This window comes from Pristiophorus japonicus, chromosome 13 (assembly GCF_044704955.1).
Source record: "Pristiophorus japonicus isolate sPriJap1 chromosome 13, sPriJap1.hap1, whole genome shotgun sequence".
NCBI lineage: Eukaryota > Metazoa > Chordata > Chondrichthyes > Pristiophoridae > Pristiophorus > Pristiophorus japonicus.
This window is the reverse complement of record NC_091989.1, coordinates 173,773,205-173,787,059: the sequence shown is the minus strand read 5'-3', so window position 1 is coordinate 173,787,059 and position 13,855 is coordinate 173,773,205. Positions and strand designations below refer to the sequence as shown.

At 47.4% G+C, this 13,855-nt stretch overlaps 1 protein-coding gene across 1 annotated transcript in view; it reads left to right on the top strand.

The window, feature by feature from the left end:
• LOC139278356 (meckelin-like) overlaps positions 1-13,855 on the top strand; it is a 130,697-nt gene that overhangs the window by 72,777 nt on the left and 44,065 nt on the right. The window contains exons 16-18 of the mRNA XM_070897027.1: positions 2,117-2,215; positions 4,337-4,435; positions 9,307-9,402. Of these exons, the coding sequence (XP_070753128.1) occupies positions 2,117-2,215; positions 4,337-4,435; positions 9,307-9,402 (294 nt within the window). The remainder of the gene's footprint in view (positions 1-2,116; positions 2,216-4,336; positions 4,436-9,306; positions 9,403-13,855) is intronic.

Here is a 13,855-nt window from a genome sequence, read left to right as displayed (position 1 = left end):
GGGAACTTCCGGTGTGGGGCCACAGCACCGACCTGAGCTCCCTCGGATTGCTGGTGGTGGTATTGCGCCACCCCCGGTGAGTTACTCCGGCTCCTCGGGCCAGGATACGGATGATGCGCTCCCTCCGGCTCGCAGCATTCCTGGCCCCAGACCTGTCACTCCGCCAGTGCCTCCACGCATGGTCTCGCCCGAGCCAAGTCAGACTGAACCGTCCCTGGAGGGTGTTGACCAGTCTCCAGCCGGCCCTTCCAGGCCCAAAGCTGCTCGAGGGCGTCCCAGAAGGACATCTGCAGCTTCCACACAGGGAACACAGCAGCCTTCCCAGACCCATGAGGCAGCCACAGGGGAGACACTGAAACGAAGTCGCAGGTTAAGGGAACTTAAAACAATCCTTTTAAAAAGTACTCTGTAAAATAAGGGGACTAAAAGTGGACAAGTCACCTGGACCTGATGGCTTACATCCTAGGGTCTTAAAAGAAATGGCTGCAGCGATAGATGATGCATTGGTTGAATTCTACCAAAATTCCCTGAAGTCTGGAGAAGTCCCCAGCATATTGGAAAACTGCAAATTTAACGCCCCTATTTAAAAAAAAAAAGGAGGCAGACAGAAAGCAGGAAACTATAGACCAGTTAGCCTAACATCTGTCGTTGGGAACATGCTGGAGTCCATTTTTAAGGAAGCAGTAGCAGGACATTTGGAAAATCATAATGCAGACAAGCAGAGTCAGCATGGTTTTATGAAAGGGAAATCATGTTTGACAAATTTGCTGGAGTTCTTTGAGAATGTAAAGAGGCAGGGTGGATAAGGGGGAACCAGTGGAAGTGGTGTATTTGGATTTCCAGAAGGCATTCGATAAGGTACCACACAAAAGTTTACTGCACAAGATAAGAGCTCACAGGGTTGGGGGTAATATATTAGCATGGATAGAGAATTGGCTAACTAACAGAAAACAGAGAGTCGGGATAAATGGATCATTTTCTGGCTGGTAAACAGTAAATAATGGGGTGCCGCAGGGATCGGTGCTGGGGCCTCAACTATTTACAATCTATATTAATGACTTGGATGAACGGACCGAGTGTAATGTAACCAAGTTTGCTGATGATATAAAGATGGGTGGGAAAGCAAGTTGTGAGGAGGACACAAAGAATCTGCAAAACGATATAGACAGTCTGAGTAGTCAAACATTTGGCAGATGGAGTATAATGTGGAAAAGTGTGAGGTTATCCACTGTGGTAGGAAACATTAAAAAAAGCAAATTATTATTTAACTGGAGAGAGACTACAAAATGCTGCAGTACAGAGAGACTGGGGGTACTTGTGCATGAAACACAAAGTTAGTATGCAGGTGCATCAAGTAATGCTGTTCTTTATTGCAAGGGGGATGGAGTATAAAAACAGGGAAGTCCTGCTACAACTGTACAGGGTATTGGTGAGACCACACCTAGAGTACTGCGTACAGTTTTAGTCTCCTTATTTAGGGAGGGATATACTTGCATTGGAGGCAATTCAAAGAAGGTTCTCTCGGTTGATTCCTGAGATGAAGAGGTTGACTTATGAAGAAAGATTGAGTAGGTTGGGCCTATACTCATTGGAATTCAGAAGACTGAGAGGTGATCTTATTGAAACATATAAGATAGTGAGGGAACTCGACAAGGTAGATGCTGAGAGGATGTTTCCACTCATGGGGGGAATCTAGAGCTAGGGGGCATAGTTTAAGAATAATGGGTCATCCATTTAAAAGTGAGATGAGGAGGAATTTCTTCTCGGAGCGTCATGAATCTTTGGAATTCTCTACCCCAGAGAACTGTGGAGGCTGGGTCATTGAATATATTTAAGATGGAGATGAGCAAGTATATCCTTCATTAGATATGGAGACCAAAATGGTGCACAGTACTCCAGGTGTGGTCTCATCATATTATAGCAAGACTTCCTTACTCTTGTACTCCAACCCCCTTGCAATAAAGGACAATATGATGATATGAATTGTATTATGCAAGCTATGTGCAAGTTTACGATCAATGATATTCTATAAAACTCCTTGAGAAGCTGTTAGTCTGCGCTCTTTGAGCCCGCCCCTTGTCCCCTCTGACCAGCTGACTGTGATCTCACTGTGCAGATAGCCCTGGGTGTTCTGGGATCTTTGGCCGTGTTCATTGCCATGCTGGAAACGAGCAGCTGGAGGCGGAGGAGTGGACTGGAATTTATCGACGTGGTGGTAAGTACGGGCCAGTGACTGGGTGTTGGATAAAGAAGGGTGGAATGTGATAAAAGACAAAATTAAGAACTTCCACTTGTATTGCAACCTTCAACGACCTTGGCACGTCCCAAAGCGCTTTACACCCAATGAAGTAAAGTTTTGAAGTATAGTCACTGTTGTAATGTAACGCGGCAGCCAATTAACGCACAGCAAGCTCCCACACATGGCCTGTAGATGCCCTGTGCCCTGTATAGACACCGTTACCTGTAGATGCCACGTAACCCATATAAACACCCTGTACCCAATAGACACTGTGTCATCTCATAGGCGGTCCCTCAAACGAGGATGACTTGCTTCCACAAGAGTTCACAGATGTTTCAATGAAGGACCCCGATATTCCAGTCCTGAACTCCAATTGAGGCGGGGTGGGAGATGCCTGTGCGTGGATTTTTTTTTAAACGTGTGGTGACCATTGCACATCAGCCACCACACGGGCTCGACAGAGCTAGGTCTTGGTCCAGCGGCAAGGGTTGAACCAGGACGACTAGAGACCTGCTCTGCTGTATGGACCATGTGCACACACATCGCAGTGTGGACTGGCCCGTGCTGCCCTTGGGCCCTCGGCTCTTCTGGGCCCTGGTACCCTCATTTGCCACACCGTCGCTCACAATATTCCAGGGCCCGGCGCTCCAGCTCTATTTATAGCCCCGACCTGCGGTGGTGTTCTCACACAGGTCAGGGCCTGGAGCTCCAGCTCTATATGCTGTGTACATAAATGCTGATTACCATGGCTCATGGGGTTGGGGTGGGGGAAATCCCCAGCCTTGCAGACTCTGACTTTTTTTTAAACCATTAATTTAAATGAACAGAAAATCAGGAGGTGTGGGCCCAAGGATTTGCAACCAGTGCCCCCTGTGAGTGCTGCCCTCTGGTGCAGTCTGTGTGCACTGTACATCTTCTGTTCAATGAGTAGTTGATCATTCCTGGCCACACATCTATCCTTCAATCCCACTCGTAACTATTTTTAAAGAGGCTAATTGTCATAGCATTGACTATCTTATCACAGAATCGTACAAGCACAGAAAGAGGCCGTTCGGCCCATTGAGCCCAGGCTTGCATTTTCGAAGAGCAGTCCAGTTAGTCCCACTCTCGCGCTCTTTCCTCATATCCCTGCAAATTGTTTCTCCTTCAAGTATTTACGATGGAGTCAGAACTACGAGTGGGAAATGTATTCGCTGCCTTTCGGGCAAGGGAGTGGCAGACAGCGTGGGGATTGAACTGACGACCTTGGTATTATTGGCACCACGCTCGAGTCATCTGAGCTAACCGCCTCCTAAATCAATCATCATCATAAATGGTTGTGCTGTCAGTCCCACATCATTGCTAAATGTCTGCTGCTTGCATCCACGTGGAAAAAAATGATCTTTTAAACTGGCTTATAAATGTCAATCCTGTGCTGCCCTTTAGTCCTTTACTCAGGCTCCAAGTTAAACCGCTTGCTTACATCTCCAAGCATGGGTTTTTCTCTTTCTTGGGCCACTCCCTGGCATAGAATGGCACTAAAGTTCAGCACTAACTTGACAATCTGACTCAACCAGAGAGATCGGAAATGTCATCAGCATAGGCAGCCCCTCGAAACGAGGATGACTTGCTTCCACGCCAAAAAGGGATGAGTTTGCAGGTGTTTCAATGAAGGACCCAATATTCCAGGTCCCGAACTGGTGGAAGATGCCTGTGCGTGGTTGCCGTTGCACACCAGCCATCACACGGGCTTGACCGAGCTAGGTCTTGGTCCAGTCCAGTGGCAAGAATTAACCAGGACGACTTGTTAGTTGGGGGATTGTAGGGGAACGCGTGGAGAGGGAGAGAGATCATCACAGCACCTCACTGAACAGGTATCTTCTCGGGTCAGAGTTCAAGAACTTGGTGTTCTTGCTAAACTGCTCCATACTAACCCGGGCAGTGCCCAGTTACAATCCTTGCCATTGTGCGCCACCTTTTAACCTTTATACCGCTTTACAGACGCAGGCAAATTGATCCATTTTTGAAGCAGTTCTTCAGCCAGTCTATCCACTTCCCTGACAGCTGGTTTTGATGTAGCCTGTGTTTTGTTCCTCACTCACTCCTTTTATGTTACAGACAATTGTGAAATATTTCGCTTACTTTGCCGGCGCTCTGTCGAACACCTTTTTCCTCGTTACGTTTGGCACAGGTGTTTACTGGCTCATTGTGTACAAGGTAAGGGATGCTGCTTTGTTACGGCCCAGTCCCTAAACTCCCTCAAAGGGAGTACGTATTGATGAAAGACGTGCATTTATATAGTGCCTTTCACGGCCTCGGGACACCCCAAAGTGCTTTACAGCCAAAGAAATACTTTTGAAATGTGGTCGCTGTTGTGATGTAGGAAACCCCAGAGTCAATTTACGCACTGCAAGCTCCCACAAGCAGCAATCTGATCATTCTGTTTATCAGTGATGTTGGATGAGGGAAAAATATTGGCCAGGACACCGGCGATAACTCCCCTGCTCTTCTTCAAAATAGTGCCGCGGGATCGTTTGTGTCCAGCTGAGAGAACAGACGGGGCCTCGGTTTATCGTCTCATCCGAAAGATGGCACCTCCGACAGTGCAGCACTCCCTCAGCACTGCACTGGAGTGTCAGCCTGGAATTTGTGCTCGAGTCCCTGGAGTGAAACTGAACGCACAACCTTCTGACTCGGAGATGAGGGTGCTACCCACTGAGCCACAGCTGGCACAGAGTTGTGCATTGTCCTGGCCAAGATTCTGTAATCCATTAAAATGAATGGACGGAAGGTCTGAGAGTGCACAGTTTTGTAATATGTGTGGCAGAACCTTTACCAGTCCTTGGTAGCTGCAAGTGTACCTTCTCACGTGCTCTTTTTTCTCACACGATGTGATTGTGTGTTTTTCTCAAGACTCAAACACACAATCACATCGTCTACTACCAGTGAGATTGATGACAACTTGCATTTATAGAGTGCCTTTAAGAACCTAAGAAATAGGAGCAGGAGTAGGCCATTTGGCCCTTCAAGCCTGTAAAATGTGTCCAGGTGTTTCCCAGGAGTGTTATCCAACAAATTCTGACACCGAGCCTCATGAGGAGGTATTAAGACAGTTGGCCAAAAGCTTGGTTAAAGAGGTAGATTTTAAGGAGTGTCTTAAAGGAGGAAAGATGCAGAGGTTTCGGAAGGGAGTTCCAGAGCTTAGGGCCTCGGCAATGTAAGGCACGGCCAATGGTGGATCGATGAAAATCGGGGAAGTGCAAGAGGCTGGACTAGGAGGAACGCAGAGAATTCGGAGGGTAGTAGGGCAGGAGGAGGAGGTTAGCTATATCCAATTGCTGTTACACTCCCAAAGCAAGCGCTCTACTCGGAACTCCAACACAGCAAGCAAGCCCCAGGTGGGCAGAGGAAACTTTTCAAGGATACCCTCAAAGCTTCCTTGATAAAATGCAACATCTCCACCGACACCTGGGAATCCCTGGCCAAAGACCGCCCTAAGTGGAGGAAGAGCATCCAGGAGGGCTCTGAGCACTTCGAGTCTCGTCGCCGAGAGCGTGCAGAAATCAAGCGCAGGCAGCGGAAGCAGTGTGTGGGAAACCAGACTCCCCACCCACCCTTTCCCTCAACGACTGTCTATCCCACCTGTGACAGAGACTGCAATTCCCGTGTTGCACCGTTCAGTCACCTGGGAACTCCCTTTTAGAGTGGAAGCAAGTCTTCCTCGATTTCGAGGGACTGCCTATGACATAATTCTGTTCCTACAGAATTTCCAAAAAGAGCAGGGGAGACGTGGTTGCAAGGTGACCAGGACTGGGAATTAAATATTCACGGGTACTTGACAATCCGGAAGGACAGACAGAAAGGAAAAGGAGGTGGGGTAGCTCTATTGATAAAGGATGGAATTACTGCAATAGTGAGAAACAATATTGGTTCAAATGATAGGGTGTTGAAACCGTTTGGGTGGAGATAAGGAACAATAAGGGGAAAAAGTCACTGGTGGGTGTAGTCTATAGGCCCCCTAACAGTAGCAACTCTGTTGGTCGGAGCATAAACCAGGAAATAGTGGGGGCTTGTAAAAAGGGAACAGCAATAATCATGGGTGATTTTAACCTCCATATTGATTGGACAAATTAAATTGGTCAGGGTCGCCTTGAGGAGGAGTTCATAGAGTGCATAAGGGACGGGTTCCTTGAGCAGTATGTAACGGAACCAACCAGGGGGCAGGCTATCTTAGAACTGGTCCTGTGGAATGAGACAGGATTAATAAACAATCTCCTAGTAAAGGATCCCCTCGGAATGAGTGATCATAGCATGATTGAATTTCAAATTCAGATGGAGGGTGAGAAAGTTGGAACTCTAACCAGCGTACTAAGCTTAAGTAAAGCATGAAGGTATGAGGGCAGAGTTGGGTAAAGTGGACTGGGAAAATAGATTAAAGTGTCGGACGGTTGATGAACAGTGGTGTACATTTAAGGAGATATTTCAGAACTCTCAGGAAAAATATATTCCAGTGAGGAGGAAAGGGCGTAAGAGAAAAGAGAGCCATCCGTGGCTAACTAAAGAAATAAAGGATGGTATCCAATTAAAAACAAGGGCATACAAAGTGGTCAAAACTAGTGGGAGGACAGAAAACTGGGAAGCTTTTAAAAGCCAGCAAAGAACGACTAAAAAAATGATTAAGAAAGGGAAGATAGACTATGAAAATAAACTATTGCAAAATATAAAAACAGATAGCTAGAGTTTCTATAGCTATATAAAAAGGAAAAGGGTGGCTAAAGTAAATGTTGGTCCCTTAGAGGACGAGACCGGGGAATTAGTAATGGGGAACATGGAGATGGCAGAAACACTGAACAAATATTTTGGATCAGTCTTTACGGTAGAGGACACAAACAATATTCCAACAGTGGATAGTCTAGGGGTTGTAGAGGGGGGAGGAACTTAACACAATCACAATCACTAAGGAGCTGATACTCAGTAAGATAATGGGACTAAAGACAGATAAATCCCATGGACCTGATGGTTTGCATCCTAGGGTCTTAAGAGAAGTAGAGAAGTGGATGCATTGGTTGTAATTTACCAAAATTCCCTAGATTCTGGGGAGGTCCCAGCAGATTGGAAAACTGCAAATGTAACTTCCTTATTTAAAAAAAGGTGGCAGAAAAAAAGCAGGAAACTATAGACCAGTTAGCCTGACATCTGTGGTTGGGAAAATGTTGGAGTCCATTATTAAAGAAGCAGCAGCAGGACATTTGGAAAAGCAAAATTCGGTCAGGCAGAGTCAGCATGGATTTATGAAGGGGAAGTCATGTTTGACAAATATGCTGGAGTTCTTTGGGGATGTAATGAACAGGGTGGTTAAGGGGAACCAGTGGATGTGGTGTATTTGGACTTCCAGAAGGCATTTGACAAGGTGCCACATAAAAGGTTACTGCACAAGATAAAAGTTCACGGGGTTGGGGGTAATATATTAGCATGGATAGAGGATTGGCTAACTAACAGAAAACAGAGAGTTGGGATAAATGGTTCATTCTCTGGTTGGCAACCAATAACTAGTGGGGTGCCGCAGGGATCAGTGCTGGGACCCCAACTATTTACAATCTATATTAACGCCTTGGAAGAAGGGACTGAGTGTAATGTAGCCAAGTTTGCTGACAATACAAAGATGGGAGGAAAAGCAATGTGTGAGGAGGACATAAAAAATCTGCACAAGGACATAGATAGGCTAAGTGAGTGGGCAAAAGTTTGGCAGATGGAGTATAATGTTGGAAAGTATGAGGTCATACACTTTGGTAGAAAAAAATCAAAGAGCAAGTTATTGTTTAAATGAAGAAAGATTGCAAAGTGCCGCAGTACAGCGGGACCTGGTGATACTTGTGCATGAAACACAAACGGATAGTATGCAGGTACAGTAAGTGATCAAGAAGGACAATGGTATCTTGGCCTTTATTGCAAAGGGGATGGAGTATAAAAGCAGAGAAGTCTTGCTACAGTTATACAGAGTATTGGTGAGGCCACACCTGGAATACTGCGTGTAGTTTTGGTTTCCATATTTACGAAAGGATATACTTTGCTTTGGACGCAGTTCAGAGAAGATTCACTAGGTTGATTCCGGGAATGAGGGGGTTGACTTATGGATTGAGTAGGTTGGGCCTCTACTCATTGGAATTCAGAAGAATGAGAGGTGATCGTATCGAAACGTATACGATTATGAGGGGGCTTGACAAGGTAGATGTTTCCACTGATGGCGGCAACTAGAACTAGAGGGCACGATCTTAGAATAAGGGGCCACCCATTTAAAACAGAGATGAGGAGAAACTTCTTCTCTTCAGAGGGTTGTAAATCTTTGGAATTCACTGCCTTAGAGAGCTGTGGAAGCTGGGACATTGAATAAATTTAAGATAGAAATAGATAATTTCTTAAACAATAAGGGGTTATGGGGAGCGGGCGGGGAAGTGGAGCTGAGCCCATGATCTTATTGAATGGTGGAGCTGGCTCGATGGGCCGTATGGACTACACCTGTTCCAATTTCTTAGGTTCTTATCCCTGGTGTCCTGGCCAATATTGATCCTTCAATCAACATCATAAAAACAGATGATCTCATTATCACATTACTGTTTATGGGAATTTGCTGTGCGCAAGCTGGCTACCACGTTTCGCACATTACATCAGTGACTACACTCCAAAAGTACTTAATTGGTTTTAAAGCGCTTTGAAACTTCCAGTGGTCGTGAAAGGCGCTATATAAATCCAAGTCTTTCGTCTTTCATAATATTGGGTTCAATAAATTTAAGCAACTTTCCCGATTATGTCACAAATCCTCAAGCTTTGAATAAAAATAAATGTAATAAATTGATGGATGCTAATGGACAAGGATGTGGGATTGAATCAAACTGCTTGATGCTTAATAGGGCAATGGCTTTGTTAACATTATCTTTCTTTGGCCAACCTTATGGAATAGATCACACCTACCCTGCACAAGATTGTCAGGAAGGCTTAAACATTGTTCAAGACTCAGTTGTGCAGAGAATTGTGTGGGAACGTTGCATTTGGTGCAGATGCATTAATGTCTTTTGCATTTGTTTCCACAGGGTCAGCATTCCACAGTTGAGGTAATGCTGCCCCCTGCTGGCGGGGAGATTGAAACTGGCTTCATCATCTACGTGTCTTGTGCATTCGGACTGAAGGTAGTGTTCATGTGTTTTATCCTGTAGTGTAATTGCTGGCCCTATGTCCATGAGGAAGGAGTGAGAGTCTTTCAGTTAACCCTTTACTCTCTGTCTGTCTATCCCCAACGCCCTGGTTCAAGTGGCAGACTTATAATAATTGAAAACTACTTCTAATACTAGTCAGTGCCTCATATCCCTGCATCATCATCATCATTATCATAGGTAGTCCCTCGGACTCGAAGAAGACTTGCTTCCACTCTTAAAATAAGTCCTGAGGTGGCTGAACAGTCCAATACAAGAACCATAGTCCCTGTCACAGGTGGGACACACAGTCGTTGAGGGAAGGGGTGGGTGGGACAGGTTTGCCGCACGCTCTTTCCGCTGCCTGCGCTTGATTTCTGCACTCTCTCAGCGATGAGACTCGAGGTGCTCAGAGCCCTCCCGGATGCACTTCCTCCACTTAGGGTGGTCTATGGCCAGGGACTCCCAGGTGTTGGTGGGGATGTTGCACTTTCTATCAGAGGCTTTGAGGGTGTCCTTGTAACGTTTCCTCTGCCCACCTTTGGCTCGTTTGCCATGAAGGAGTTCCGAGTAGAGCGCTTGCTTTGGGAGTCTCGTGTCTGGCATGCGAACAATGTGGCCCACCCAGCGGAGCTGATCAAGTGTGGTCAGTGCTTCAATGCTGGAGATGTTGGCCTGGTCGAAGATGCTAATGTTGGTGCGTCTGTCCTCCCAGGGGATTTGTAGGATCTTGTGGAGGCATCGTTGGTGGTATTTCTCCAGCGACTTGAGATGTCTACTGTACATGGTCCGTGTCTCTGAGCCATCCAGGAGGGCGGGTATTACTACAGCCCTGTAGACCATGAGCTTGGTGGCAGTTTTGAGGGCCTGGTCTTCAAACACTTTTCCTCAGGCGGCCGAAGGCTGCATTGGAGGCAGTGTTGAGTCTTGTCGTCAATGTGTTGATGAGAGGCTCCCGAGGTATGGGAAATGGTCCACATTGTCCAGGGCCACGTGTGGATTTTGATGACTGGGGGGCAGTGCTGTGCGGCGAGGACAGGCTGGTGGAGGACCTTTGTCTTACGGATGTTTACCGTAAAGCCCATGCTTTCGTACGCCTCAGTAAATACGTCGACTATATCCTGGAGTTCAGCCTCTATATGTGCGCAGACGTAGGCGTTGTCTGCATACTGTAGCTCGACGACAGAGGTTGGGGTAGTCTTGGACCTTGCCTGAAGACGGCGAAGGTTGAACAGGTTCCAACCGAGAACCTGCACACTGTGTTTTGAGGGCTAGTGTCATCTTCAGGTGAACCTGGGTTAGAGGCGGGGAAATTGGACCAGGAAATCATCAGTCCCCATTTTAAAGTCAGACATTCTGGCCTTATTTTCATCTTTCCGTAATAAATTCTGATGTCCACATTTATAATGGGAGCTGTCTATGTCAACTTGACTTGTCTGCTCGAGCTTTCTTGTGGATGCGGCCTAGCATGTAGCTGCCACCAAACGCCGTGTAAGATTTAGTGGCCCCCCCCCCCCCCGGGCTCCACAGCACTGACCAACGACCAGCCCATCCCATCCCCCTCCCACTGTCCTTCCTTTTCCCCCACCCCTCCCCACCTTCACACCATCCCACCGACAGGGATCTACCTGAGGACTGCGGCCGTCGAGGGAGTCTGGCCCACTCGGAAGTGACCGAGAGGCCTTTGGAGGTCTGACAGGCGCCAACAGCTGACTCAAAGTATTCAAATAGGACGAGCCGCTGGCCTCGCTGTCTGTGCGCCGTTTCTCCTAAGGAGGAAATTCTTCCTAAAATGGAGATAAGGAGGAATTTCTTCTCTGAGGGTCGTGAATCTTTGGAATTCTCTACCCCCGAGAGCTGTGGAGGCTGAGTCATTGTATATATTTACGGTGGAGCTCGACAGATTTTTGAATGATAAGCGAGTCAAAGATTATGGGGAGCGGGCGGGGAAGTGGAGCTGAGGCCAAGATCAGATCAGCCATGATCTTATTAAATGGCGGAGCAGGCTCGAGGGGCCGAATAGCCTACTCCTGCTCCTATTTCTTATATTCTTATGTTTCTAATGCGCTTGAAAATGGGCCATAACCAATTGCTACCCCTCCGTGCCTTGATTGTACCAATGTCTCCTTTAACCCAGGGTTATTTGCTTGATGTGACTAAAGGAAGTAACAATTGTGTTCTGTTTCTTTGTAAGACATAATGAAGGAGAATAGTCTTCATTGTTAATGCATATGAAAATACATTTTGTAATGTCGTCTTTCAACTTTCATTTAAATGACCTGTAACGACGGGACATCAATATAGCTTAGATGGAGTAAATTCTGTCCCAACACTCCTTTGGGATTGACGTCATAGGGTGGTTATCTCCCAATACAGGTTCAGGTCAGGTTAATTGACAATTGGTTCTCTGTGTAGCTTGTCACTCAATATACAGGTGGTCTTTGAGACACGGTTTCACTGGGCAGTGTGGGGGGGAGGCGGGGGTGGTGCAGTTTGTTTGAACGCTGATGGTTATATAGAAATAAACCATCAAAACTCGTCATTCACTTGCAAGTCCGGTGATTTGCGGAAGTCTTACAAGAACTGTAATATCCTTACACAATACCACAAATCCACACTCTATGGACAAGGTCACTCCATGACCTGAACCTTTATTGACAGGACCAAGAAGTGATGACCCTGCGTGGGACCTCCCTTTATATAACTGGGTAACCAGGTGAGGAGTGTCTCCCACAAGTTCACCCCTTGTGGTCAAGGTGTGCATTTCTTACATATATACAGTATTGCAGTGTTGTTACGTAAACGTTACATACATGACATCACCTCCCCCTCAACACCTTATTGGGATCAAAGGTTAAATCTCTCGGGTGGTCTGCGCTCTCTCGTGGAGCGCCGCAGTTGAGGCTCTGGTTGTTGAGCCTTGGTATGCGTGTCTGTCACCTGTGGTGATTCCGGCCTGTTTGGGCTGACCGCAGGGACTGTGCATGCTGCTGAATGTTCTTGTTGCTCGTTCACTGGCGGTGGTGTGAATACCATCTCATGATCTTCCTCAGGTTCCTCAGTGTCCATGCTGAACCTTTTTTTTTTTTTGCTTGGTCCAGATGCTTGCGGCATATCTGCCCATTGTTAAGTTTAACCACTATGACCCTATTCCCCTCTTTGTCTATTACAGTACCCTCAAGCCATTTGGGCCCCAAAGCGTGATTGAGAACAAATACGGGGTCATCAATTTCTATACATCTCCCACTTGAATTTCGGTCATGGTACTCGTTTTGGGACTGGCGCTTGTCCTCAACAATGTCGGACAGGACTGGATGAATGAGGGACAGCCGAGTTTTGAGTGTTCGTTTCATGAGTAGCTCTGCGGGTGGGACCCCCGTGAGCGAGTGCGGTTGGGACCTATAGGCCAGCAGGAGGCGCGATAGGCGGCATTGAAGGTAGGGTCCTTGAATCCGGAGCATGCCTTGCTTTATGATTTGGACCGCATGTTCCGCCTGGCCATTGGAGGCTGGCTTGAACGGTGCTGTCCTGACATGGTTAATGCCATTACCCAACATGAACTCCCAGAATTCGTAGCTTGTGAAACATGGGCCATTATCGCTAACCATGTCCGGCAAGCCATGGGTCGCAAAGACCACGCGCAGACTCTCCACGGTGGTGGATGTCGTGCACGGATTCAAAATGAATGCACTCCATCCATTTCGAGTACGCATCAACCACAATGAGAAACATTTTTCCCATGAACGGGCCCGCGTAGTCTACGTGAATACGTGACCATGGCCTGGTGGGCCAGGGCCACGGGCTGAGCGGGGCCTCCCTGGGGGCATTACCTAGCTGGGCACATGTCGTGCACCTGCGAACGCTGTGTCCCAGGTATGAATCAATTCCTGGCCACCACACATGTGACTGGGCAATGGCCTTCATCAGCACGATGCCTGGGTGCTCGCTGTGGAGTTCCCTAATGAATGCTTCCCTGCCCCTCTGGGGCTTGACTATCCTGCTGCCCCATAGTAGGCAGTCGGCTTGGATGGAGAGCTCATCCATCCATCTGCGAAACGGTCTGATCTCCTCAGGGCATGCTCCGTGTGCGGGCGCCCAATCCCCAGTCAGGACACATTTCTTAATCAAGGATAGGAGGGGATCTCTGTTGGTCCAGATTTTGATCTGACGAGCTGTGATTGGGGAGCCTGCGCTGTCAAAGGCATCGACAGCCATCACCATCTCAGCGCTTTGCTCTGCTGCCCCCTCGGTGGTGGCCAGTGGAAGCCTGCTGAGCACGTCAGCGCAATTTTTGGTGCCGGGCCGGTGCCGGATGGTGTAGTCATGAGCAGCGAGCGTGAGAGCCCATCGCTGTTTGCGAGCTGACGCATTGGCATTGACGGCCTTGCTGTCTGACGGCAGGGATGTTAACGGCTTGTGGTCTGTTTCTAATTCGAACCTCTTGCCAAAA